The sequence below is a fragment of the Lepidochelys kempii genome, chromosome 2 (genome assembly GCF_965140265.1).
Source record: "Lepidochelys kempii isolate rLepKem1 chromosome 2, rLepKem1.hap2, whole genome shotgun sequence".
Classification (NCBI taxonomy): domain Eukaryota; kingdom Metazoa; phylum Chordata; order Testudines; family Cheloniidae; genus Lepidochelys; species Lepidochelys kempii.
Window position 1 is genome coordinate 209,014,351 of NC_133257.1, and position 24,740 is coordinate 209,039,090.

At 43.5% G+C, this 24,740-nt stretch overlaps 1 protein-coding gene across 6 annotated transcripts in view; it reads right to left on the minus strand.

Annotated features, from left to right (window-relative positions):
- The window catches only part of PALS2 (protein associated with LIN7 2, MAGUK p55 family member), a 132,628-nt gene that overhangs the window by 47,532 nt on the left and 60,356 nt on the right, over positions 1-24,740 (minus strand). For 2 of the 6 annotated variants that reach the window (XM_073333705.1, XM_073333704.1), the window contains 2 exons: positions 20,686-20,764; positions 7,082-7,200 (listed from right to left, as the gene is read on the minus strand). In XM_073333705.1, coding sequence (XP_073189806.1) covers positions 7,082-7,200; positions 20,686-20,761 — 195 coding nt within the window. In that variant the 5' untranslated portion in view covers positions 20,762-20,764. Of the gene's footprint in view, positions 1-7,081; positions 7,204-20,685; positions 20,765-24,740 lie in introns of all 6 variants that reach the window. The other 4 variants (XM_073333707.1, XM_073333706.1, XM_073333710.1 and 1 more) reach the window with 2 other exon arrangements.

The window sequence follows — 24,740 nt, forward strand, 5'->3', positions numbered from 1 at the left end:
AGGAGGAGGTTGTAGATAGCTCACAGCAAGCAAGCAGAGAAACCGGTTTTCCCGACAGCCAGGAACTGTTTCTCACCCTAGACCTGGAGCCAGTACCCCCCGAACCCACCCAAGGCTGCCTCCTGGACCCAGCAGGCGGAGAAGGGACCTCTGGTGAGCGTACCTTTTAAAATGCTATACATGGTTTAAAAGCAAGTATGTGAAAGGATTACTTTGCCCTGGCATTTGCGGTTCTCCTAGATGTAGTCCTAAAGCCTTTGCAAAAGGTTTCTGGGGAGGGCAGCCTTATTTCGTCCTTCATGGTAGGACATTTTATCACTCCAGGCCAGTAACACATACTTGGGAATCACTGTAGAACAAAGCATTGCAGTGTATGTTTGCTGGCATTCAACCAAAATCCGTTCTCTCTCTCTCTGTGTTATCCTCAGGAGAGTGAGATATAATTCATGGTCACCTGGTTGAAATAGGGTGCTTTTCTTCAGGGACACTCAGTATAGCCCATTCCTGCTGGGCTGTTTGCCTGTGGCTGAACAGAAATGTTCCCCGCTGTTAGCCACAGGGAGGGGGGAAGGTTGAGGGGGTAGTCACGCGGTGGGAGGAGGCAAAATGCGACCTTGTAACGAAAGCACATGTGCTATGTATGTAATGTTAACAGCAAGGTTTACCCTGAAAGAGTGTAGCGACTGTTTTATAAAATGTGTCTTTTTAAATACCGCTGTCCCTTTTTTTTTCTCCACCAGCTGCATGTGTTTCAATGATCACAGGATCTTCTCCTTCCCAGAGGCTAGTGAAGCTTAGAAAGAAAAAAAAACGCACTCGCGATGAAATGTTCTCCGAGCTCATGCTGTCCTCCCACACTGACAGAGCACAGACGAATGCGTGGAGGCAAATGATGTCAGAGTGCAGGAAAGCACAAAATGACCGGGAGGAGAGGTGGCGGGCTGAAGAGAGTAAGTGGCGGGCTGAAGAGAGTAAGTGGCGGGCTGAAGAGAGTAAGTGGCGGCAGCGTGATGAGAGGAGGCAGGATTCAATGCTGAGGCTGCTGCAGGACCAAACCAGAATGCTCCAGTGTATGGTTGAGCTGCAGCAAAGGCAGCTGGAGCACAGACTGCCACTGCTGCCCCTCTGTAACCAACCGCCCTCCTCCCCAAGTTCCATAGCCTCCACACCCAGACGCCCAAGAAAGCGGTGAGGGGGCCTCCGGCCAACCAGCCACTCCACAACAGAGGATTGCCCAAAAAAAAGAAGGCTGTCATTCAATAAATTTTAAAGTTGTAAACTTTTAAAGTGCTGTGCTTAAAGTGCTGTGTGGCATTTTCCTTCCCTCCTCCACCACCCCTCCTGGGATACCTTGGTAGTCATCTCCCTATTTGTGTGATGAATGAATAACGAATGCATGACTGTGAAGCAGCAATGACTTTATTGCCTCTGCAAGCGGTGATTAAAGGGAGGAGGGGAGGGTGGTTAGCTTACAGGGAAGTAGAGTGAAACAAGGGGCGGGGGGTTTCATCAAGGAGAAACAAACAGAACTTTCACACTGTAGCCTGGCCAGTCATGAAACTGGTTTTCAAAGCTTCTCTGATGCGTACCGCGCCCTCCTGAGCTCTTCTAACCGCCCTGGTGTCTGGCTGCGCGTAACCAGCAGCTAGGCGATTTGCCTCAATCTCCCACCCCGCCATAAACGTCTCCCCCTTACTCTCACAGATATTATGGAGCACACAGCAAGCAGTAATAACAGTGGGAATATTGGTTTCGCTGAGGTCTAAGCGAGTCAGTAAACTGCGCCAGCGCGCCTTTAAACGTCCAAATGCACATTCTACCACCATTCTGCACTTGCTCAGCCTGTAGTTGAACAGCTCCTGACCACTGTCCAGGCTGCCTGTGTACGGCTTCATGAGCCATGGCATTAAGGGGTAGGCTGGGTCCCCAAGGATACATATAGGCATTTCAACATCCCCAACAGTTATTTTCTGGTCTGGGAAGAAAGTCCCTTCCTGCAGCTTTTGAAACAGACCAGAGTTCCTGAAGATGCGAGCGTCATGCACCTTTCCTGGCCATCCCACGTTGATGTTGGTGAAACGTCCCTTGTGATCCACCAGAGCTTGCAGCACTATCGAAAAGTACCCCTTGCGGTTTATGTACTCGGCGGCTTGGTGCTCCGGTGCCAAGATAGGGATATGGGTTCCGTCTATAGCCCCACCACAGTTAGGGAATCCCATTGCAGCAAAGCCATCCACTATGACCTGCACATTTCCCAGGGTCACTACCCTTGATATCAGCAGATCTTTGATTGCGTGAGCTACTTGCATCACAGCAGCCCCCACAGTAGATTTGCCCACTCCAAATTGATTCCCAACTGACCGGTAGCTGTCTGGCGTTGCAAGCTTCCACAGGGCTATCGCCACTTGCTTCTCAACTGTGAGGGCTGCTCTCATCCTGGTATTCATGCGCTTCAGGGCAGGGGAAAGCAAGTCACAAAGTTCCATGAAAGTGCCCTTACGCATGCGAAAGTTTCGCAGCCACTGGGAATCGTCCCAGACCTGCAACACTATGCGGTCCCACCAGTCTGTGCTTGTTTCCCAAGCCCAGAATCGGCGTTCCACAGCATGAACCTGCCCCATTAGCACCATGATGCATGCATTGGCAGGGCCCATGCTTTCAGAGAAATCTGTGTCCATGTCCTGATCACTCACGGGACCGCGCTGACGTCGCCTCCTCGCCCGGTATCGCGTTGCCATGTTCTGGTGCTGCATATACTGCTGGATAATGCGTGTGGTGGTTGATGTGCTCCTAATTGCCAAAATGAGCTCAGCGGCCTCCATGCTTGCCTTGGTATGGCGTCCGCACAGAAAAAAGGCGCGGAACGATTGTCTGCCGTTGCTCTGACGGAGGGAGGGGCGACTGACGACACGGCTTACAGGGTTGGCTTCAGGGAACTAAAATCAACAAAGGGTGTGCCTGTACATCAAGGAGTATTTCAGGCAGGACTGCACGGAGGGTTCCAATAAGAAATGGTGCACCAAAGTTATCGTTGTTATTGGAACAAGGAGGTTAGCCTGGCCTCTGATTGATACATGGCTAGATTAACCTCGCTGCGCCTTCTCTGTGACTGACTGCAGTGTGATCTAGACAGGGGAGGAGGAAAATGAGTACAAAACAAATCTGGTCTATTTCTTGTTCTGACCCACTCCATCTATCCTTTACATCTTTGGCTGGCAGCAGACAAAAAAGGCGCGAAATGATTGTCTGCCCTTGCTTTCACGGGGGGAGGGAGGGTGGGAACGGGGTCCTGACGATATGTACCCAGAACCACCCGCGACAATGTTTTAGCCCCATCAGGCATTGGGATATCAACCCAGAATTCCAATGGGCAGCGGAGACTGCGGGAACTGTGGGATAGCTACCCACAGTGCAACGCTCCGGAAGTCGACGCTTGCCTCGGTACTGTGGAAGCGCTCCGCCGAGTTAATGCACTTAATGCACATAGAGCATTTTCTGTGGGGACACACACACTCGAATATATAAAACCGATTTCAAAAAAACCGACTTCTATAAATTCGACCTAATTTCGTAGTGTAGACATACCCTGAGACACCCTTACGGGGAGCGAACAATGTATACCCACAATATATGGAGCCTGATGGACAAGTGCACATATCCAATTGCCAAGTACTGCTTTAATATGGGTCCTTTAGTATCTGCCTAGGAAAACCACTTCTCAGTGGGGCTGTGTAGAGGCAGTGTGTCAAAGGCAGATGTTTAAATTTAATCTTGCTATAAAAATGGAAAAATCTGTATGTTTTTTCTGAAACGATTTTTCATGAAGTAAGTAGAATTCAACAAGTAGAATTTACAGGTAAGAATCCATTCTTACCTGTAAATTCTATTAAGCAAGCCCCAATATTTGTAATTAATTAACCTCTGAAGTAGCTTATTTAACACAGAAAGGACAAAGCTTCAGTTATTTTTCTATTTTAAAGAAAAAAAAGTCAGGTCATTGACTAAATAATCCTGTTTATTATAAGGCTCACTGAGAATTTTGAGCCAGACATACACATCACTCTTAAAAGAATAAAGAAATGTTATGGTGCTGCCGTTTTTTAAATGTATTTTGCAAATACCATACAGATTATATAACCATTTACCACTGTAACCAATACTGCTTTTACAGTAGCTAAAAGACAATAATACTGATCTTATAATTAGTAACATTTTGCAATGACAATTTGCATTAAAAAAAAATCTAACAAAAATTTACTCTACTCATTTCCCCCAGATATAATTGCATCCACACTAGGGGATTGTATAGTTAAAGTGATACAGCTTTCTAGCGGAGATATGCCAATAATCAAAAGTGTAAACATTTCCGTTATAGTCTCTCTCTTTTGCATTTGCAACTTGACCATTAAAAAAACTGCCTTAGGGCTCATCTAGATAACAGTGCGCTGCAAGCTGAGGTGTACATCTACAGAGCACTAGAATGCCACACAGTAATTGTCCGTGAGGACTCTGCTCCTGTGCACTAAAAGTTCCCTAGTGTGCTTTGATCTACTCCCATTTCAAAGTAGAGTAGATCAAAGGGCATGCAGTAGCAGGATCCACACTGAGTTACTGTGTGGCACACTAGCACTGTAGATTTGTCTTTAACTGTTCTCCTAGACAAGCTCTTAGACTGTAATTTGCCAGAGAAGAGAAGCTCTTGCCAAAGGAGCAAAAAGAAGCTTGTTTCTAAAGCACCCCCTCCCTGGTGATAAAAAAATAAAGTATCAAATTTAACATAAAAGTGGAGATATACAATTCACATTTGAAAGCCAACCACTGTACCTGTGCTCTAATCTGTACGCAGTAGATACGGAATGCGAGCATCCACTTTTTGAGACCCCTGCAGTACTTTTGCATAGAGTTGCCGCCACTTTAGCCTAGAAGTGGCTCACTTTTGTTAAATTACACATAAACTGTGTTATTTTCTAATCTTTTCTCACTCCATTCTTGTTACTAACAGCAGCATACTGCCATTGTTTCTCTCTACACCTCTCTCTCTAGGCTGCACCATGGTGATCCATGTGGGTGGGTTTCTGTGCCTGCATGGAGCCCCACTGACTTCAGAGTGGCTCTATACAGGCACAATCTCTCATACGTGTGGATCACAATGTACGTTTGGTCAAAGACAAACCGGATGAGATGCGACAGGAGACAGTAGAGTAGTACTATATAAATACTAAATACTGAAAATCTTGAAATTTTGAGTATTTTGAAATTGTCTTCATAAATAATTTTACCATATTTTTGGTATCTGAAGTTCCTAAAACACAGGAATTTGCCAAATCAACTCCTACCTTCCATCGGCTCATGATGCCAGCCTCCATTGCCCACTTGTTAAATTTTCATAGATTTCAAGGCCAGAGAGAACCACTGGGATCATCTAGTCTGGCCTCCTGTATAACACAGGTCATAAAACTTCCTCAAAATAATTCCTAGAGAATATCATTTAGAAAAACATCCAAACTTGATTTGAAGCTTGGCAGTGAGAGAATCCACCACAACCCTTGGCAAGTTGTTTAAATGGCTAATTATTGTCACTTTATGCCTTATTTTCCGTCTGAATTTGTCTAGCTCCAACTTCCAGCCACTGGATCATGTTACATCTTTCTCTGCTAGATTGAAAAGCTTATTATTAAATATTTGTTCCCCACATAGATATTTATAGACTGCAATCAAGTTACCCCTTATCTTTCTCTTTGTTAAGTTAAACACATTGAGCTCTGAGTCTATCACTATAGGGCATTTTTCTAATCCTTTAATCATTCGTGTGGTCTTCTCTGACTACTCTCCAGTTTATCAACGTCCTTCTTAAACTGTGAGCACCAGAACTACACACACTATCCCAGCAATGGTTGCACCACTGCCAAAAATAACATCTATTCTTACCCGACGTTCTCCTGTTTATGCATCCCAGGATCACATTAGCTCTTTTGACCCCAGTGTCACACAGGGAGCTCATGTTCAGCTGATTACTTCCCACAACCCCCAAAACTTTTACAGAGTCACTGCTTCCCAAGATAGAGTGCCCCATCCTGTAAATATGTCCTATATTCTTTGTTCATAGATGTATACATTTACACTTAGCTCTATCAAAAACACACATTGTTTGCTAGCACCCAGTTTACCAAGCCATCCAGATCACCCTGAATCTGACTCATCCTCTTCATTTACCCCTCCCCCTATGTTTGTGTCAACTGCAAACTTTATCAGTGATTATTTTGTTTTCTTCCAGGTCATTGATAAATATGTTAAATAGCATAGGGACAAGAATCAATTCCTGCTGGTCCACACTGAAAATACACCTGCTCAATGATGATTCCCCATTTACGATTACATTTTGAGACCTGTCAGCCAGTTTTTAATCCATTTGTGTGTGCCACATTAAAAAACTAGAATGATATAAAACTAATCAAAATGTTGTGCAGCACCAACAACCTTTCAAACAACCTCCTTTGTGTTTTATCCCTTCATGCTTGGAAGAAAGGCTCCATGACATCTACAAAACTCACTCATTCTCCCTCAATTCCCTCCTTAAAATTCTCCTTGATGATGTGTGTACAAAAACCTGACAATGGTAAGGCTGCTGGTGTGCTGAGCCTACAGCCTATCACACTGACTAGTAATGTTTCTTGTACTTACCTGTTGGTCTGTCTATATCTAAAAATTTCTTTTTTTTAGATTGCAAGCTCTTTTTGTTCTGTGTGTACAGTGCCCAGCAGAGTAGGATCCTGGTTCGTGACTGGGACTCCTAGGCTCTTTGATAATACTAATGATAAATAAACTTATTTTCATCCTCCATATTCCAATCCCTTTTCTAAATGCTAGAAAAGCAACTGAGTTCAATAGATGGAGAAAGGATCAAGTCAAGCAGGTCCAAGATTAAATCTGTTCTCACAATTTCCTTTAAGTCCACCAGTGGTAGATATGCTCTGGATAAAATTAATTTATACTACCAGTCAGACTTCTTGACTTGACAATATTCCAAGTAAAAATATGCAAAGTGTCAAATTTAATTAAAGCTATCAATACATCAAAATACCTTAGCAAGTGATTTTACAATAGGGTTCTCCATAATTCCTTTGAGGAAAATAAGGTCTATTTCTTCAGCTCCTGTTGATATGGGCAGATCAGTAAGATTATCCAAAACTTGCTGCATTGCTGCTGATAAAAAGAAACAGTAATGACAAAAATACTCTGGACAAGCCTTTAAAAACTGAAATACAACTAAAACCCAATATTCATAAGACATCTCAGATGTTTAGAGACTACTGATGTAGTGATTGCTCCAGTGGAATTACTGCAGATATTTTATATAGCACATTGGAGTGAGTGTGGGGCAGCCAACATTCCATTTGCATTTACAAAGAAAGGGGCTTGGACAGAAAATAAGATTTTTTTTTTTGCGATCCACCTAGAATTTTACCAATGCAATTGCTTTGAAGCCAGGTGCAGCACATTTTCCCAACATTTGCTAGTGTTTAAAGGTGTCAAGAAATACATAAATGAGTATATGCTATACGTTATATCCTTGGAGACACACTTGCACATATTATTAAATGTAATGTGTATTAATGGCTGTTTTCCTTCTATTTCTCTTTTCTTTGGACATTCGAGAAATGTTTTCAGCCCTCATGTGCACATGTCCACACATACTGCAGGTCCAAACATATGCATGTGGTACCTGTACACTTGTGTACAGTTGAACAATTCTGACATTTGCATGTACACATGGGCTTGCTAAGGTTCAACACAATTTTTTTTAAATAATAATCGTTAAGCTACTATACTACAATGGTCCACAGGCTGCAAAAAAAAAAAAAAAAAAAAAGTCAGAAAACTACACACATACCCTTTCCTCCCACACAGAAATGTATTCCTAATCTGCATTACTTCTTCATGGCTTTTCACAATAGCTTTCATTATGTAACAACAACTGTACAGAATGGATGGTATTTAAAACACCTACACTCTGATATCTATCCTTCCTAGAAAAATCCATTTCATGAAAATATTTACTGGCCACTCTTTATTAAAACATTCTACTTAACACAATTAAATGCTATCCTGAAGTACAGTAGCTTCTGTCAATCAACAGGGTTTGTGGACCATTTTTAACATTTGAAAAAGTCTGCTATAACCATATTTTGTAATAAACACCCCCACCCCCATTTACTTTAAGAAAGTGAATTCTCCTTGAAAGGATGAGTAGGAGGGAAATGACAGTTACATTATGCTTTCATAGATTCTGACAGCAATATATTATTTCCAATCTTTAGCTGAGAGACAAAAGCTGTCGGTAACCACATTGTGAGCTTCATGCTGCATACCGTATTTAAGTCAGCAAAACAAAAATGACTAAAAACAACCAAATCAAACTCTACATAGCCCATATGTTTTTTAAAAGCCCCTATGACATGTTAAATCCCTCTTCGCCCATTCCAGTTCAAGTTGGCAAAACAACGTTGCACTCACATTTCATGACTTCCAAATTCTCTAACTCAGTGGTTCCCAAACTTTAACAATCTGTGAACCCCTTTCACTAAAATGTAAAGTCTCGCAAACCCTCTCCTAAAATTATTATTTCCAGGGATTTTCTCCTTTACTTGAGTATAAATTATAAAAGCAGTGATCTTGGAAATATAAATTTTTTGTTTTTATGACATGCTTATTACACACTATTTATTATTCTTAATCATTACAGTATTTTTATTACATTATGAAAATAGCAACACTCTTCCAAGATCTCACTTTCATAGCTTGTATCACTTTGAATAAGCCTGTTATAAGACAAGGCTTTTATGTTTTATCAGTGAGTATCAGATGTGAAACAGCATGAAGGTATTTAAGAAGCCAATTCAGAGTTCCTCTTACACAAGCATTCAGCTCTTGAGCAGTCCAGGCAAACACCACATGTTACAACAAAGCTTAAACTTGTTCATAGTAATTTTAAAAACAATACTAGCTGCCTATTTAATTTTAAAAACAGCAAGAAATATCCACCTCCCTTTCCATTTCTTATAAGGAGTCTTGAAGTTTAAATCTCCTCAGTGTGATAGATATGCTTGCTTTGATCTGCTTAGCTCTTGGAAGTCGTACTGCCCAAGGCTCCCAGGGACAGCTCTGTCCACCATGAGGGAATTTTTTCCCCCCGAGAACCCCCTGTAAAATTTCATGAACCCCAGTTTGGGAACTACTGCTCTAACTACACAACTGTAACATTCTCTTAATGCTGGTTTTCTGGCATAAAATACATACATTTGCACAAGTATACAAGTGCTTCTATCAAGCATTTTTATTGGTGTACTATGTGTCATACAGTGTTGGGATCATAAATGCTAAATTACAATAATATGCTTTCTTTGCTTTACGAATAAACTGTGCAGAGCTCACCAGATTCCACAAAATTACACATCTATGCCAATGCCATTTCATAGTTAACACTTGTCCTAAGATTAAGAATTTATTCCACAAAATTCTGACAAATTATGTGTTTTACAAACAGAAGCAATCATTATATGTGGACAACAGCACTAGTTACTTATTAGCGATACGATGCATCAGTTTCCTTCTTCTCTCTCTCTTTAAAGTCCGTCATATGGGTGTTCTAACAATTTTTGAAATGCTAGGGAGCTCTTTAGGCTGACAATCTGTATCCTTTTCCACATTTATTGGGCATAATTTGCCTTTGCAGACTGTAAATTATTTGGGGCCAGGACTGTTCTTAAATGACTGAAGCACCATGTGTACCACAGCACTGTATAAAAAAAATAAACTACCACCACCTGCCCCTCTCCAGGGCAGATTAAGTCCTGAAAGCAACACTGCGACACTCTGCACCATGGGGGAACCCCCTGCAACCCCCATATTCATCATTTGTATCTAATTGTAATATTGCATATAAAGCATGCCATGTACGGTATCATGGGAAAGATTATGATCTGCTGAAACCCACTGTTCCATCTAAATATGTATACCATTTAGGCATATGAAGTTATGAGAATTGCACTGTATGCTTCTCATTAAAATATGCTGAGAGTTTAGGAAGCACCCAGATACTAGCTCCCCAAAGACAGTAAGAAGGGGGATAACCAGCGCTCAGGTGGGTGCTGAACAAATATCAGCCATTGTCCAGCAAGAGACTTACAATTCAATGACTCACTTGCACAAGGCCACACCAAGGGAATTGCTCAACCTTGCCTGATGACCTAGCAATGCCCAACAGACATGCCTGGACATATGTTCTCCAGTCACATGAACTAAGGATATAAAACACAACACAATGGCCGCATGCTTTGTCCTCTCTCTTCTCCCCCACCTACGCGGAAGGCAATGAGAATGCCGGAGCTGAAGAGACTGGTCCACAAGCTAAGAGGGAAAAAGCCTGTGTATTAAAGACTGTTACCAACCTGCAATATCCAGGGAGGTGAGAAAAACTGCTTAATCTACATCAGGGGTCCGCAACCTTCGGCAAGCAGCCCATCAGGGTAGTCCACTGGCAGGCTGCAAGACATTTTGTTCATGTTGACAGTCCGCAGGCACAGCCCCTCATAGCTCCAAGTGGCCACGGTTCACTGTTCCCGGACAATGAGAACGGAGGGACACAACGAGCTGCTGAAACATGATGGCCGCCACTTCCCGCAGCTCCCATACCCTGAGAACAGCAAACCGCAGCCACTGGGAGCTGTACCTGCAGACGGTCAACATAAACAAAATGTCTCGCGACTCGCCAGTGGATTACTGTGATGGGCCGCATGCTAAAGGTTGCCAACCCCTGACTTAGACATTGCCCAGTCTAACAGGGTTGAGAGTTTAGACTGCATGCTTATATTTTCTTTTCTTTTTTTTTTTTTTTTTGGTAACCACTTTTTGCCTATCACTTATAATCACTTAAAATCTAGCTTTTGTAACCAATACACTTGTTTTACTGCTTATCTTTACCAGAGAGTTTGTCTGAAGTGTTTGGCAAATCTGCTCAGGTCACAAAGGCTGGTGCATGTCCACTTTTCATTGATGAAGTTGTGAACCAATTAATAAATTTGCATTGCTCAAGAAAGGGTCTTGAGCAGTGCAAGACAGTATATTCCTAAGGTACAAGGCTGGGAGCTGGTGGGATTTGGCTGGTACCTTTCTCTGTGAGAGTCATGAGTGACTCTGAGGGCATTTATGCAATCTAGCTGGGTGTGGGACTCCACATGCGGTTGTACTGAGTGGTAACAGCACTTGGAGGGATTTGCTTCTTGCCACCAGTAAGGCATTGTGAGAGAACTCAGAATAATGAGCAGAGGGGGCACAATGCCCCCACAGTCCCAGGTTGCACCCCAAGGATCCTGTGACAAGTAGATACACTAGAAATCTGCTAGGCACCGCATTAAACCTACAGTGGTAAAGTTCCATTCATTCTTTAATAAATTAACTAATATAGTATGTAGCTGAAGTGCTAAATCCGTGACGCACCAAGAAAATGAGAATGCTCTTAGGTAATATGTAAGATAGTTGATCCTGTTTAAATATTATTTTCTGACTTTCCTTTCACTTCAGACATCTATCCCTCAGAGCTGAATCAATCTCTGTGCCACTAACCTCAAATATTTTTGCAGCAAGAACTCCTGACATAAGGGGGACTTCCAAAAGAAACTACCCAAAGTGAGATGAATGCAGGGGACTAGGTGCCCAGAAACTGAAAGTCCTGATGTGCTCACAACTTTCTTGCTGCCGTGAAGGAAAAGAGTATTTACCGTATGAAGGCTTATTCATTTTGGAAGATTATTCTGGACACCATATTCAGTTTCTAGTGATCTTTGCTGTGCTAGTAGACCTGAAGTAGCCCTACTTCTGAGCCTCAATTGATTTTTAAATTTGATACAATGCCAGTATTGGCTATGCTAAGCTGGCTTTAGCATGGGAAAATGGAGTTTACTTACCATATAGTTACTGGAGTTCAAGATGCACGGTCCCTATGAGTGCACATGTTCTATGTGCCTAAGACCAGAAGACTTTTCCATAGCAGTGTGTTCCACAGCACCTGCACTCTGTGCTTCCTCATGCTCTAAACTGAGGACATAAGTGGCAGTGAGGACCTGCTGCCTCACCAGTTCCTACTCTACTGCGACTCAAGTAAGAATCTGAGCAGAGGGGAAGGAGGGCAAATAATACCCATCGGGACCACACATCTCAAATAAACTCCAGTTACTACAGAAATAAGTAACCTTCACTTCAAGCGCTAGTCCATATGGTATGCACTGTGGGTGACTCCCAAGCAGTACTCATGATGGAGAAGTACGTAAGGAAGAATGCTGCAAATCACAGGATTGTTGAACCAAAGGAGGCATCCACGGATGAAGCTTGGACAAAAGCATAATGCCTGGTAAATGTATGAATGGAGCCTTGAGCTGCTGCTTTACAGATGTCCAAGAGGGGAACTAACTCCCTGTAGGAAAGCCACACATACAGTTTGTGCTCTAGTTGAATATGCCCAGATACCGTGATGGGGAGGCGCTTCCATAAGCTCTTAGTAGTGGAGAATACACTCTGAAATCTATTTTGAGAGTCTTTGAGAAGAGACAGCTTCTCCTTTCATTCTCTGAGTAATGAAAACGAATAGCCTTGGAGACTTTCTAAAGGGTTTTGCCCTTTGCTAGTTGGAGGCTAAAGCTCTGCCAACAACCACAGAGTGCAGCTTCCGGTCATTCCTATTACTGTTAGGTTTTGGGTGGAAGCCTGGCAAGCGAGCAGTATGATTCACGTGAAATTCAGAGGGGACCTTTGGGATGTGATTTCAACACTTTATGCCTGCGGAACACCATGTGGAGAGGATCCACCATGAAAGTCCCAAGCTTACCCACTTTCATAGCCAACATGATCACCATTAGGAAGGCCACTTTCATAGACAGGGCCAAAAGAACAGGAAGCCAAAGGTTCAAATGATGCAGACACATCATGGACTGTTTTCTACCCTAAATCTTTCATTTTGCAATCCGTCTCTGTGTGAGACTCTTTTTATAGTGCAAAGACATCTCATCTCAAACATCGGTAGGCACTGCCCCGCCACCCCTTTTCTGACCATGTTTCTCTACTGCAGAGCATTGCAGTGGCACCATTCTTCTACACAGTTGAGCTTTCAGTCACAGTGACATATGTTTGTCATACACAACACCTGAAATGCTATTACACACTTTGCCAACACTCCCCAGTCTGGACCATATCATGTTTAAGCTTACTATCTTCTGGAACCCAGACACCAAAGTACTTGAACTGGTCAGTCTGATTTCGTCATACCCTATTAATTTCTTAAACGATCTGCCATCCAAAAATCAGGCTGCCAGATGGAGGGAGGCTGGATTTGGATGGATGGCTCTGTCCTCATTCTGAGACAGCAGATTTAGAAACAGTTATAGGCTATGCATGGGTGAGAGGCCATCTGCAGTATGGTGGCAAAACAAAATTATCTCAGCAACCAAGGTGCTATCAGGATTATTTTTGCCTTTTCCTGCTTGACCCTCTTGTAGGCAAAGGCTAATAGGGGAATGGGAGGGAAGGCCTACATTAGCAGCTCCAGTGTCCCAGAAAGGCATCCAGCATAGCAGTTCATGAGCAGTAAGTTGGGTGCTGCTAGTTTGCTTCAGTCATGAAGTCCCAGAATCGGAAACCCCACGACCTGAATATGTTCTGCACCACTGAAGAGTGGAGTTCCCACTCACAATCCAGGTAGATATGCCTGTTTAGACTATCTTCTAGCATTCAATACTCTGGTCAGTGCACTGCCAATACGGATCTGATGCACCAGATCCAAAGCATGATTTCATCCATGCAGAGTGGGGGGAACCTCACTCCTCTCTGCTTATACATAATACTGCTGTAGTCACACTGTCAGACATAACTTAGACATGTTGGAGCAGATGAAGAGTGACAATCTTTTGCAAGCTTTGTGCATTCTCTGAAGCAGAAGATTGATGTGCAGTTTAGTTTGTGTGGAATGCAGGAGCCCTGAGCCATATGACTGCCTACATGCACTCCTCAGCACAGTAAGGAGGAATCTGTAATGAATGTATCTGTGGGTGATGGGAGAACAAAGGGAACCCCTACACGGTCTCTTTGTCTTGCTCTACACTGGGGGGAGGGGGGGGAAGACAGAAATCGATCTAAGTTACGCAACTTCAGCTATGTGAATAACGTAGCTGAAGTTGACGTACTTAGATCGACTTACCGTGGTGTCTTCACTGTGGTGAGTCAACTGCTGCTGCTCCTCCATTGACTCTGCCTGTGCCTCTCGTGGTGCTGGAGTACAGGAACTCGACGGGAGAGCACTCGTGGGGGTAGATTTATCGTGTCTAGACTAGATGCGATAATCGATCCCCACGGGATCGATCGCTGCCCGCCGATCTGGCGGGTAGTGAAGACATACCCTTTGTTTTCCCACTAGGTGAGGGATGAGAGGACACTCAAATGAAACAAAACTTGTTTGTCCAGGGTGCAGCTTCCTGGAGCATAGGCCATCCACAACTAGACTCTTACAAATGATGTCACATAGCTGCATGCAGCCAAATGGCCTAGAAGGACCAGGCAGGACTGGATTGTCATTTGTGGGGATTAGTCAGAGCTGGGTGATTAGGTCCTTCATCACACAGAATCTGTGACAGTAAATATGCCATGACCAAAATGGAGTTCAGATTCACTCTTATAAATTCCATAACTTGTGTTGCAGCTAAAGTGGACACTTTTGGATTTACCTACATCCCAAAGAGTGAAAGAAGTTTAGTAAGGAGAGGACCACCATCCATTCCTCCTGATACGAGTGTCCTGTGATCAGCCAATTGTCAAAGTAAGGAAATACCAGGCTGCCTCAGCAATGAAGATATGCTGCTATCCCAGAGAGCACCTTTGTAGACACCGCATTAAGTTGATGTAATTTACGTCATTCAGGGAGGTAGTTTTTTCACACCCTGAGCAACGTAAGTTACACTGATTTCAGCGGTAGACAAACCTAGAGTCTCACTCAGTACCAAGAGCAGGGGAGAGACAGTCTATTTCTTAGAGGACTTAGGAAGTAATGTATCCCTCTTTGTGAAGGGGGTGTCCACCTTTACCTTCCTAATGCCTCTGCTTAAACAAGTCCTTGAGCTTGATCAAGGATCGCTAGAGAGCATTGTTGCTAGAGGGGCACTACACAGAAGCTCCAGCCAGTGTGCCAGGAAGCAGGAGGGATCAGAATTGGAATGGAGCCTCTTGGAGAGTTCTATGAAGTGTCTACAGAGTTGGAACTCTCCTTTCCCCTTTGGACTGGAGGAGGCTGGGTCGACAGATTTTGCACTTAGAAGAAATGTGTGATTCCCTGAGTCAACATAGGCAGGGTCCTAACCAGAAAGGCTTGTGGGCAGGCGAGGCAGGGCTTAAAGCCTGGAATCTTGGGCATACTAAGTGCTTCAGACATTGGGGCAGCAAGTAGGGAAAACCCCCAAACCCCAAAACTAATACTAACAGCTAACCAAGGGAAAAAAAGTGAATTCAAGCAGGACTGCCAGCAAAAGCTGAGGACACTGAAGGGTTCTGTCTCAGACCACAAGCAATAGAAAGGAATTAGAGAGCAATTGATCCATGCTGCCCTTTATATCCATGGTTAAGAGTTTGAGGAGGTGCAGAGCACAGGAGCAGACCAATGAATATGGCCATTAAAAAGTCTTCTGGTCTCAGGTGCATGGAGCACATGTGCACCCTCTGTGAATACCAACTGGGAGAAGCGCTTGAAGAACTACTCCTTAGATCTTCCCTCTGGCATTATGCTCATACCTCTCCTAGTTCCACCACATACATCAGGGTATTCTTGCTGGAGTATCTGAAAATATAGGACCATGGTCAAATAGGCAGTCAACTGACTTTATTTGACTAGTTACAGCTGACCACCTTCTCTGTCCTACAATCCACGGAGCTAGTCATATAAATAATAAAATAATAGGACTGGAAAGGACCTCGAGAGGTATACTAGTCCAATCCCCTGCACTCAAGGCAGGACTAAGTATTATCTAGACCATCCCTGACAGGTGTTTGTCTAACCTGTGCTTAAAAATTTCCAATGATGGAGATTCCACAACCTCCATAGGCAATTTATTTCAGTGCTTAACTATCCTGACAGTTAGGAAGTTCTTCCTAATGTTCAACCAAAACCTCCCTTGCTGCAATTTAAGTCCATTGCTTCTTGGCCTATCCTCAGATGTTAACGAGAGCCATTTTTGTCTGCCCTCCTTGTAACAACCTTTTATGTACTTGAGAACTGTTACCTGGTCTCCTCTCAGTCTTCTCTTCGCCACACTAAACAAACCCAATTTTTTCAATCTTCCCTCACAGATTATGTTTTCTAGACCTTTAATCATTTTTGTTGCTCTTCTCTAGACTTCCTCCAATTTGTCCACATCTTTCCCGAAATGTGGTGCCCAGAACCGGGCACAATACTCCAGTTGAGGCCTAATCAGCACAGAGTACAGCAGAAGAATTAATTCTTGGGTCTTGCTTACAACACTCCTGCTCATACGTCCCAGAATGGTAAGGTTTTTTTTGCAACAGGGTTACATTGTTCACTCATATTTAGCTTGTGATCCATTATGACCCCCAGATCCTTTTCTGTAATACTCCTTCCTATGCAGCCATTTCCCATTTTGTATGTGTGCAACTGATTGTTCTTTCCTAAGTTGAGTACCTTCATTTCTTCTTATTGAATTTCATCCTATTTACTTCACACCATTTCTCCAGTTTGTCCAGATCATTTTGAATTTTAATCCTAACCACCAAAGCACTTGCAACCCCTCCCAGCTTGGTATCATCCTCAAACTTAAGTGTACTCTCTATGCCATTATCTAATCATTGATTAAGTTATTGAACAGAACTGGACCCATAACAGATTCCTGCAGGACCCCACTTAATATGCCCCTCCAGCTTGACTGTGAACCACTAACTACTACTCTCCGGGAACGATTTTCCAATGAGTTATGCAGCCACCTACAGTAGCTCTATCTAGTTTGTATTTCCCCAGTTTGTTTATGAGAAGGTTATATGAGAAAATATCAAAACCCTTACTAAAGTCAAGATATACCACATTGACTGTTTCCCTCCTATCCACAGGGCTTGTTATCATGTAAACGAAAGCTATTCGGTTGGTTTGACTCAATTTGTTCTTAGTCAGCATGGATTTGTCACTACTTATCACCTTATCTTCTAGGTGTCTGCAAAATGATTGTTTAATTATTTGCTCCATTATCTTTCGGGGTACTGAAGTTAAGATGACTGGTCTGCAATTTCCCTGGTTGTCCCCTTTTTATAGGCTGGCACTATATTTTCCCTTTTCCAGTCATCTGGAATCTTACCCAAGAGGAAAAAGCAAACAAACTTTTTAATGAATCTATTAGTCTTGCAAGAACCAGACAGACATTTCACCCTTTGGAGACACCTAAAATTGTTGAGCAGAGAGGCTACTGGTTAAATTCAAATTTGACTCAATCTCCACCTGCTCGTCACAGGATTAATCCCCAAATCCCCATACTGGTATGTAGAATGAAACAAATATATATTTGCTGGTTGTCTTTAAACAAAGATTTCTAATCGGTTCAAAAAACGTCAAAAAATATTGCACTTCAAGCTCAAAGCAAGCATCTGGTGAATACAGTTGCAAACTTGAATCATGTAACAAGTAATTCTGAATGAACATTTTTTCCAAGTCTTCATTTGACCGTATCACATAACTGGAAGACTTTTCCGAACAGGACTAATAATTAAATAGGAGTGTTACAGGACAGAAGTAATATGTATTTGTGTCGCACACTGCTTAGCACAGTACCCCTAAACTAAGACAGTGCTATTAGCTGTTTATTTTCACGAGCACTAAAATTTAATTTTTTTTTAATTTTTATTTTTTTTAAAAGATGGATGTGTTCAGAGACATTGAGGGCAAAAACCCAGTTCTCTTTTCAAGTGATTTCTCCATCTGTAAATTATTCCCAAAGCCAGCCTGTCAAAATTCTAGCATGCCTACAAAGAAATGGACAAATCTGTTTCAAAACCGCATAAACAACAATTCTGTTCAATAATAAGATTTGAATCATTGCCATTTTTCTTGCACTTAGCATGTCTATGACTTAGCTAGAAAAGCTTTGATAGAATTAATTTCAGCAGCCATGTCATAAAATATTCTGAGTCTTCTGGAAAGATTATGAACAGTTAGCACTGATAGTGTTACAGTGCTTGTCCTGATAGAGTACAGCAACTGAATTTTTCACTGACTGGAGTGGCAAAAGGCATTCCATATGTGCTGTCAGCACCAAATGATGAGCATAAAGTGGTTTGATTTTGTGCAAAATGCAAAGATCTGGCTTTCCTTCAATCACTCATATTCAAAGACAGCATTCCATGTTCTTCATCCATGTTGCCAGGATGGACAAAAACACTTTGATGGAGAGTATAAGAGCATGGTGTGCCAAAGTGTGAATGGGTCCACACCCTGGACCATACCTGGTGCTGCCTGCGGGACCACCCCAGCATGTCATGGATTTGCAGGACTGAGTCAGATCTGCAAACTTCACTATACAATGCCTGGTGCAACTACATCAACCGTAGTCACTCTAGCTGGTTCAATGGTCCTCAGTAGACCATGCATGCTTGATGATGACAACTGACCGAAGACGCACTATGTGAGAGTACCTTATTAAAAATGCCACAAATGCCTGTTTGGCCCCCTTGTGCAGATGGATAATGATACAGTCTTTAATTACACAATCACATCCTATTTTTTCCCCTCATAGGACCCTTGGTTAATTCAGTAGACTAGATGGACCTGCTCTGGGAATGAATCAGGGTTGCACAGCAAAGGAGGTCTGTCAGACCGCTGCTTCATTTATTGCGTAAATTAGAAAACATGTAGTGAATGAGGCAGGGGAATTGCAGGAAGAGAAAGGACAGTCTCATGGTTAGGGAAGCTGAAGGCTGCCCTGAAGAACTGGATTTTATCCCTGACCCTGCCACAGAGTTCCTGCATGATGCTAAGCAAGTCATTCAAACCAAACCTATCATAGGTGGTCACTAATGGTGTGTGCCTTATTTTCTGCATGCCCAACTTGAGATCCCAGGGCCTGCTCTGTGCACACACAGCTGCAACTGAAGTCAGTGGTAACTGTGTTTGAATACATAAAGTGCTATGTACTGCTACATACTCGGGATGGAGGGAGGGGGAGATCAGGCCCTAGGCATCTCAAATTGGGCACCCACAGTTAACTATACCTTTAACATGAACCTCTTTGTGCCTCAGCTCCTCATCTGTTAAACAAAATTTTGAATAGTTGCTCATTAAATGAACACCATCCACTCTGTGCACTGAATGAGACAGGGGTTCTGTGGAGAAAATCATTATGTGATCATGTAATTAAACACTGTATCATAAGGTACATGTACAAAGGTGCAAAATTAAGGTTGCACAGGAATTCCCAACTCGAGTGCCTGACATTGCAACCTTTATTATTTGTAAACAAGTAGATTGTATGTGTAATTTTATATAAATACACACAAAAAGACATCAGTGAAAAATTCATGGGGGGTAGGATTGCAACACAAACAGCAGCTCTCCCCCTCTTTTCCATGCCCTATCATCTTACTTTCTCTCCCTTCTCTTTTAGGGCTTACATCTTTTGTGGTTACAGCCTCTAAAAAGAGGAATCATTACATATATTTGTATCCCATAGTTGTTTGGAAGAACAAAGCCATGGACACAATAGATTAGACACACAACAATTTTGAGTAGTACATAATCTAAGAAAGAGGATCCCCACAAAGGGGAATAAAAACCAGGATGATAAAGAAATATAAAAAGGTCGGCCTACTGGATGCAAGAAAAAAGAAACTTGATCAAATATGGGGCACAAGCATTTAAAACACAGACAAAGGAAAAGTGTCTCATAATATCCTCAGGATAAGCACCATGTTTGGCTGAACTGCCTGGTGCCATTTTTTGGCAATATTATATCATCATCTTAGAATCCCTTCATAGTAGCAAATCCTAAAATTCCAGTTTCTGGTACCAAGGAGTTACAGATACTTCAAGCAGGTTTAAAATTTTAAAAATTTTAGTGTCTGTTTTAGGAAGGGCTATAACCTCAAGACTAAGAACAGGATTTAAAGAGGAAAAAACAGAACCAGCACTACTTGGGACAGCTTCACAAGAGTTACTTAATCTAGAACTTTTTGAATAATTTAAGCATGAACATACAAGAGACTACTATTTTTAGGGTCTAAATGGCACAGTGGTTCTTTCCCCTCACTTAGATTGAAATTATAATTTAGGTGTCAAGTGACTAGTTTAGCTTTTTCTTCAGTTATCTACACTGCAAAAATATTTCCCAACTCAGTCATGCACAGAGATTGTCAGCCTAGTACAATGGAATCCTGGACTGTAGGTAACAGATTATTTTTAATCTACAGAGAGGTAGAAGAGTAGGGGTTTAGCAGATCATGACGGAGATGCAGTATTAGAGCTATGGATAGAAGCTTGCATCATGTCTACTTGTCTACCTACATTATACCTGACTCAAACCAGTGCTATCAAACCCTTATTTTCATAAAGTATGAAACTCTCACACATTTAAATGAGAAAAAAAAAATCTACAGCCTTACTTCTTTCAGGCTGTGAAGACTTAAAAAAAGCTGAAGCATCAATTGTCTGATGAACGGCTGGTCTGCAGTGCTGCATTTTCTGGAAAGAAGTGATATTTAAAAATTATTTTATTTCCTGCAAAAAAGTGGATACCTAAACCACCATTCCCTAAAGACGATGAAATAAAAGCAAATTTAGAATTTTTTGGATAGAGGCATTCTTTGGCCAACAGAAAAGGAAGATACTGTCAATGGAGAGAGAAATCAAGAGCCAAATATTGAGGAAACTGTTTTAGATTTTTCTTTAAACTCTCAGCTGTAAAGAATAAAGACAATTCACTAAAACTAAACATTTATTTTGACAATAAGCATAGATAAATTAAACAATTTACTAATTCCTGTTCAGTATACACTGATGCAACCCCCACCTGCTGAAAACGAACTAACTGGAGAGGAAAAAAAGGTAATGAATTCCTCAATATGTTTTGCCTTGCTTTGACAACCAAAAGACGTTCTACCCTATAGTATGAACAAGTCCTGCTTCCAGAACTGAAAGTTCTTCTCTGTGGTAGATAACTAGCAAAGCAGAACTCCATATTTTATTAGTTTCTCTATAATTCAAGCTGCCTAATCAATTTCTGTTTGACTCTATGTAGGTATTTTTATCATGTCATCTCTATAGTATGATCATCAACAGTCAGATCATCACAAAAACCAGAGGGTTTAAAATAGGTTCCAAAAAGTTTAAGGTTAGGCAAGTAAGTAGAGGAAGTATTTCTTCCCCACTCTTTGCCACTGCAGCTGAGCCATTTTTGGATGCAACACTAGAAGAAAAAACAGTTACTCATCTAATCGTAACTGTTGTTCTTTGAGATGTGTTGTTCGTGTCCATTCCAATCAGGCGTATGCGCACACACGTGCACGTTGGCTGGAAGATTTTTCCCTTAGCAGCATCCATCGGGTCAGCCTAGGCGTCCCCTGGAGTTGTTCCCTCATGGCACCTAATATATAGCCCTGCCGACCTGCCACCCCTTCAGTTCCTTCTTGCCAGCTACTCCAACAGAGGGGTAGGAGCATGGGTATTGGAATGGACATGAACACCACATCTCAAAGAACAGTTACAAGAAGGTGAGTAACCATTTTTTTCTTCAAGTGCTTGTTCATGTCGATTCCAATCAGGTGGCTCCCAAGCAAAATTAGGAGGTGGGGTCGGAGCGGTCTACTGACTGGAGTACTGCTCTACCAAAGGCCAAATCATCTCTGGCCTGCCTAGCAATCGCATAGTGTGTGGCAAAAGTGTGTATTGATGACCACGTTGCCGCCCTGCATTTTTCCTGGGTGGGGACTTCAGCCAGGAAAGCTATTGATGAAGCTTGCACCTTTGTAGAGTGTGCTGTTATTGGAGGTGCTGGGATCCCTGCTAGACTGTAGCACTCAGTAATGCAGGCCAAATTCCATGATGAAATGCGCTGTGTTGAAACAGGCTGGCCCTTCATCCTGTCTGCTACTGCGACAAAGAGCTGAACTGACTTCCTGAATGGTTCATCCTCTCAATGAAAAAGGCCAGCACGCTACGGACATGGAGAGCATGGAGTCTCTGCTCCCTACTATTTGCATGAGGCTTGGAGTAGAAAACCAGGAGGAAAATGTCCTGGTTGATGTGGAACTGTGATACAACCTTTGGGAGGAAGGCTGGATGGGGCCTCAGCTGAACCTTGTCCTTAAAAAACACGATGTAGGACGGCTTGGACGTTAGAGCCCTGAACTCAGACACCTTCTGAACTGATATTATCGCCACCAGGAATGCGACCTTGTAGGAAAGGTAGAGCCAGGAGCATGTTGCTAGAGGCTCAAAGGGATGCCCCATGAGCCTAGAGAGGACCAAGATAAGGTCCCAAGCCGGAACCGGTTAGCAGACGTGCGGGTACAAGCTGTCGAGACCTTTCAGGAAGCGACTGACCAGGGGGTTAGCGAAAAACGAGCGGCCCTGTGCCCTGGGCGGAAAGCCGAGACAGCAGCCAGGTGTACTCTTATGGAAGACAAGGAGAGGCCTTCCTACTTTAGGTGGAAAAAAAATCTAAAATCTGCGGCAAAGTCTAGCGCCAGGGGAAAGTCACGCTGAGCTGACCAGATTTAAAATCTCTTCCACTTGGCAAGATATGTGGCCCTAGTGGAAGGTTTCCTACAGCCCACGAGAACCTGTCTGACTTGTTCTGAACAGGAGAGCTTGAACGGATTCAGCCATGGAGCCTCCATGCTGTGAGATGTAGCGACTGCAGGTTCGCGTGCTGGAGCCTCCCGTGATCCTGCGTGAAAAGGTCCGGGAAGAGCGGCAAGGTACTCGGGGCTCCCACTGACATGCCTAGGAGAGACGTCTAAGAATGAGCTGAGCCCAGTCTCTGCAGATCTTGAGCAGGACCTTGCAGATGAGCGGTATGGGTGGGAAAGCGTATAGAAGCAGAACCCCCCCCGCCCCGCAATGGAAGAGGAATGCATCCGCTGTGGAGCCCGAACTGTGATTCTGGAAGGAGCAGAACTGCTGACACTTCCTTTTGCATTGTGTGGTGAAGAGGTCGATCAGAGGACAGTCCCACCTCTGGAAGAGTGAGGATGCGATGTCTGGGTGAAGGGACCACTCGTGGCTGTGAAAAGACCTGCTGAGGCGGTCCGCCAGCTCATTCTGGACCCTTGGAAGGTACGATGCCTGTAGATTGACTGAATGAACTATAAAAAAGTCCCATAACCTGAGGGCTTCCTGGCACAGCGGAGAGGAGCATGCACCCCCGTTTGTTGATATAGAACATCGTGGTCGTATTGTCTGTCATGACTGATACACATTGACCTGCTAAATATGGGTGGAATGACTAACACCCTAGGTGTACTGCCCTGAGCTCCTTGGCACTTATATGGAGACTGAGATCTGTCTGTGACCAGAGGCCGAGTCCTGTGATCCCCCAGATGATCTCCCAGCCCCAAATCTGACGCGTCCATCACTAGCGCTAGGGATGGTTGTGGGGCAGCAAAGGGAACTCCTGGGCACACCTGCTTAGCATCCGTCCACCACAGGAGCGAGTCAAGGATATGGCGATGGAGGGTCACAATCCTGTCTAAGCTGTCCCTGGCAGGTATGTACACTGACACAAGCCACGACTGCAGCGGTCGAAGCCTGAGTCTGGCGTTCTGAACCAGGTACGTACAGGCCGCCATGTGGCCAAGAAGTTTGAGACAATTTCTCGCTCTGGTGGTGGGGAACTGCCTGTGTCCCTGGATTATGGCGTCGAGGGCCTGGAATCTCGCCTGTGGGAGGAATGCTCTGGCTTGGGTTGAGTCCAGAACTGCCCCTCTGAACTCTATCCTCTGGACTGGGGACAGAGTCGATTTTGCCACATTCGGTAGCAGGCCCAGATTCTCGAAGGTGGCTCTGATGAATGCCACCTGAGCCCTGGATCAGCCAGCTGTTGAGGTATGGAAACACCTGTACCTGATGTCTCTCCAGAAAGGCATCAACGACTGCCATGCGCTTGGTGAAGACTCGAGGTGCTGCTGACAGACTGAAAGGAAGGACAGTAAATTGGTAATGTGAACCACTGACCACAAACCTGAGGAACTTTCTGTTGTTGTGCATGATCGCTATGTGAAAATACGCGCCCTTCAAGTCGAGGGCGGCATACCAGTCTGCTGGATCCAGTGAAGGGATAATGGACGTCAGGGAGACCACGTGGAACCTGAGTTTCCTCACGAACTTGTTGAGGTCACACAGATCCAGGATAGGCCTGAGGCTGTCTCTGGCCTTCGATATTAGGAAATAGGGGGAATAGAAACCCTCTCCCCTGTGCTCCAGTGGAACCTCCTCCACTGTCCCCAGTGCTAGGAGCGATTGCACCTCCTGAATGAGAAGTTGCTCGTGAGAAGGGTCCCTGAAGAGGGATGGGAAAGGGGGGTGGAAGGGCGGGAGGGCACCAAATTGGATGGAGTATTCCCTCTCTACTGGGCGAAGCACCCAGCGGTCCCAAGTTATAAGGGACCATGCCCGGTTGAAAGAGGATAGTTGGGAGAAAAAGGTAAGGCAGGGTAGA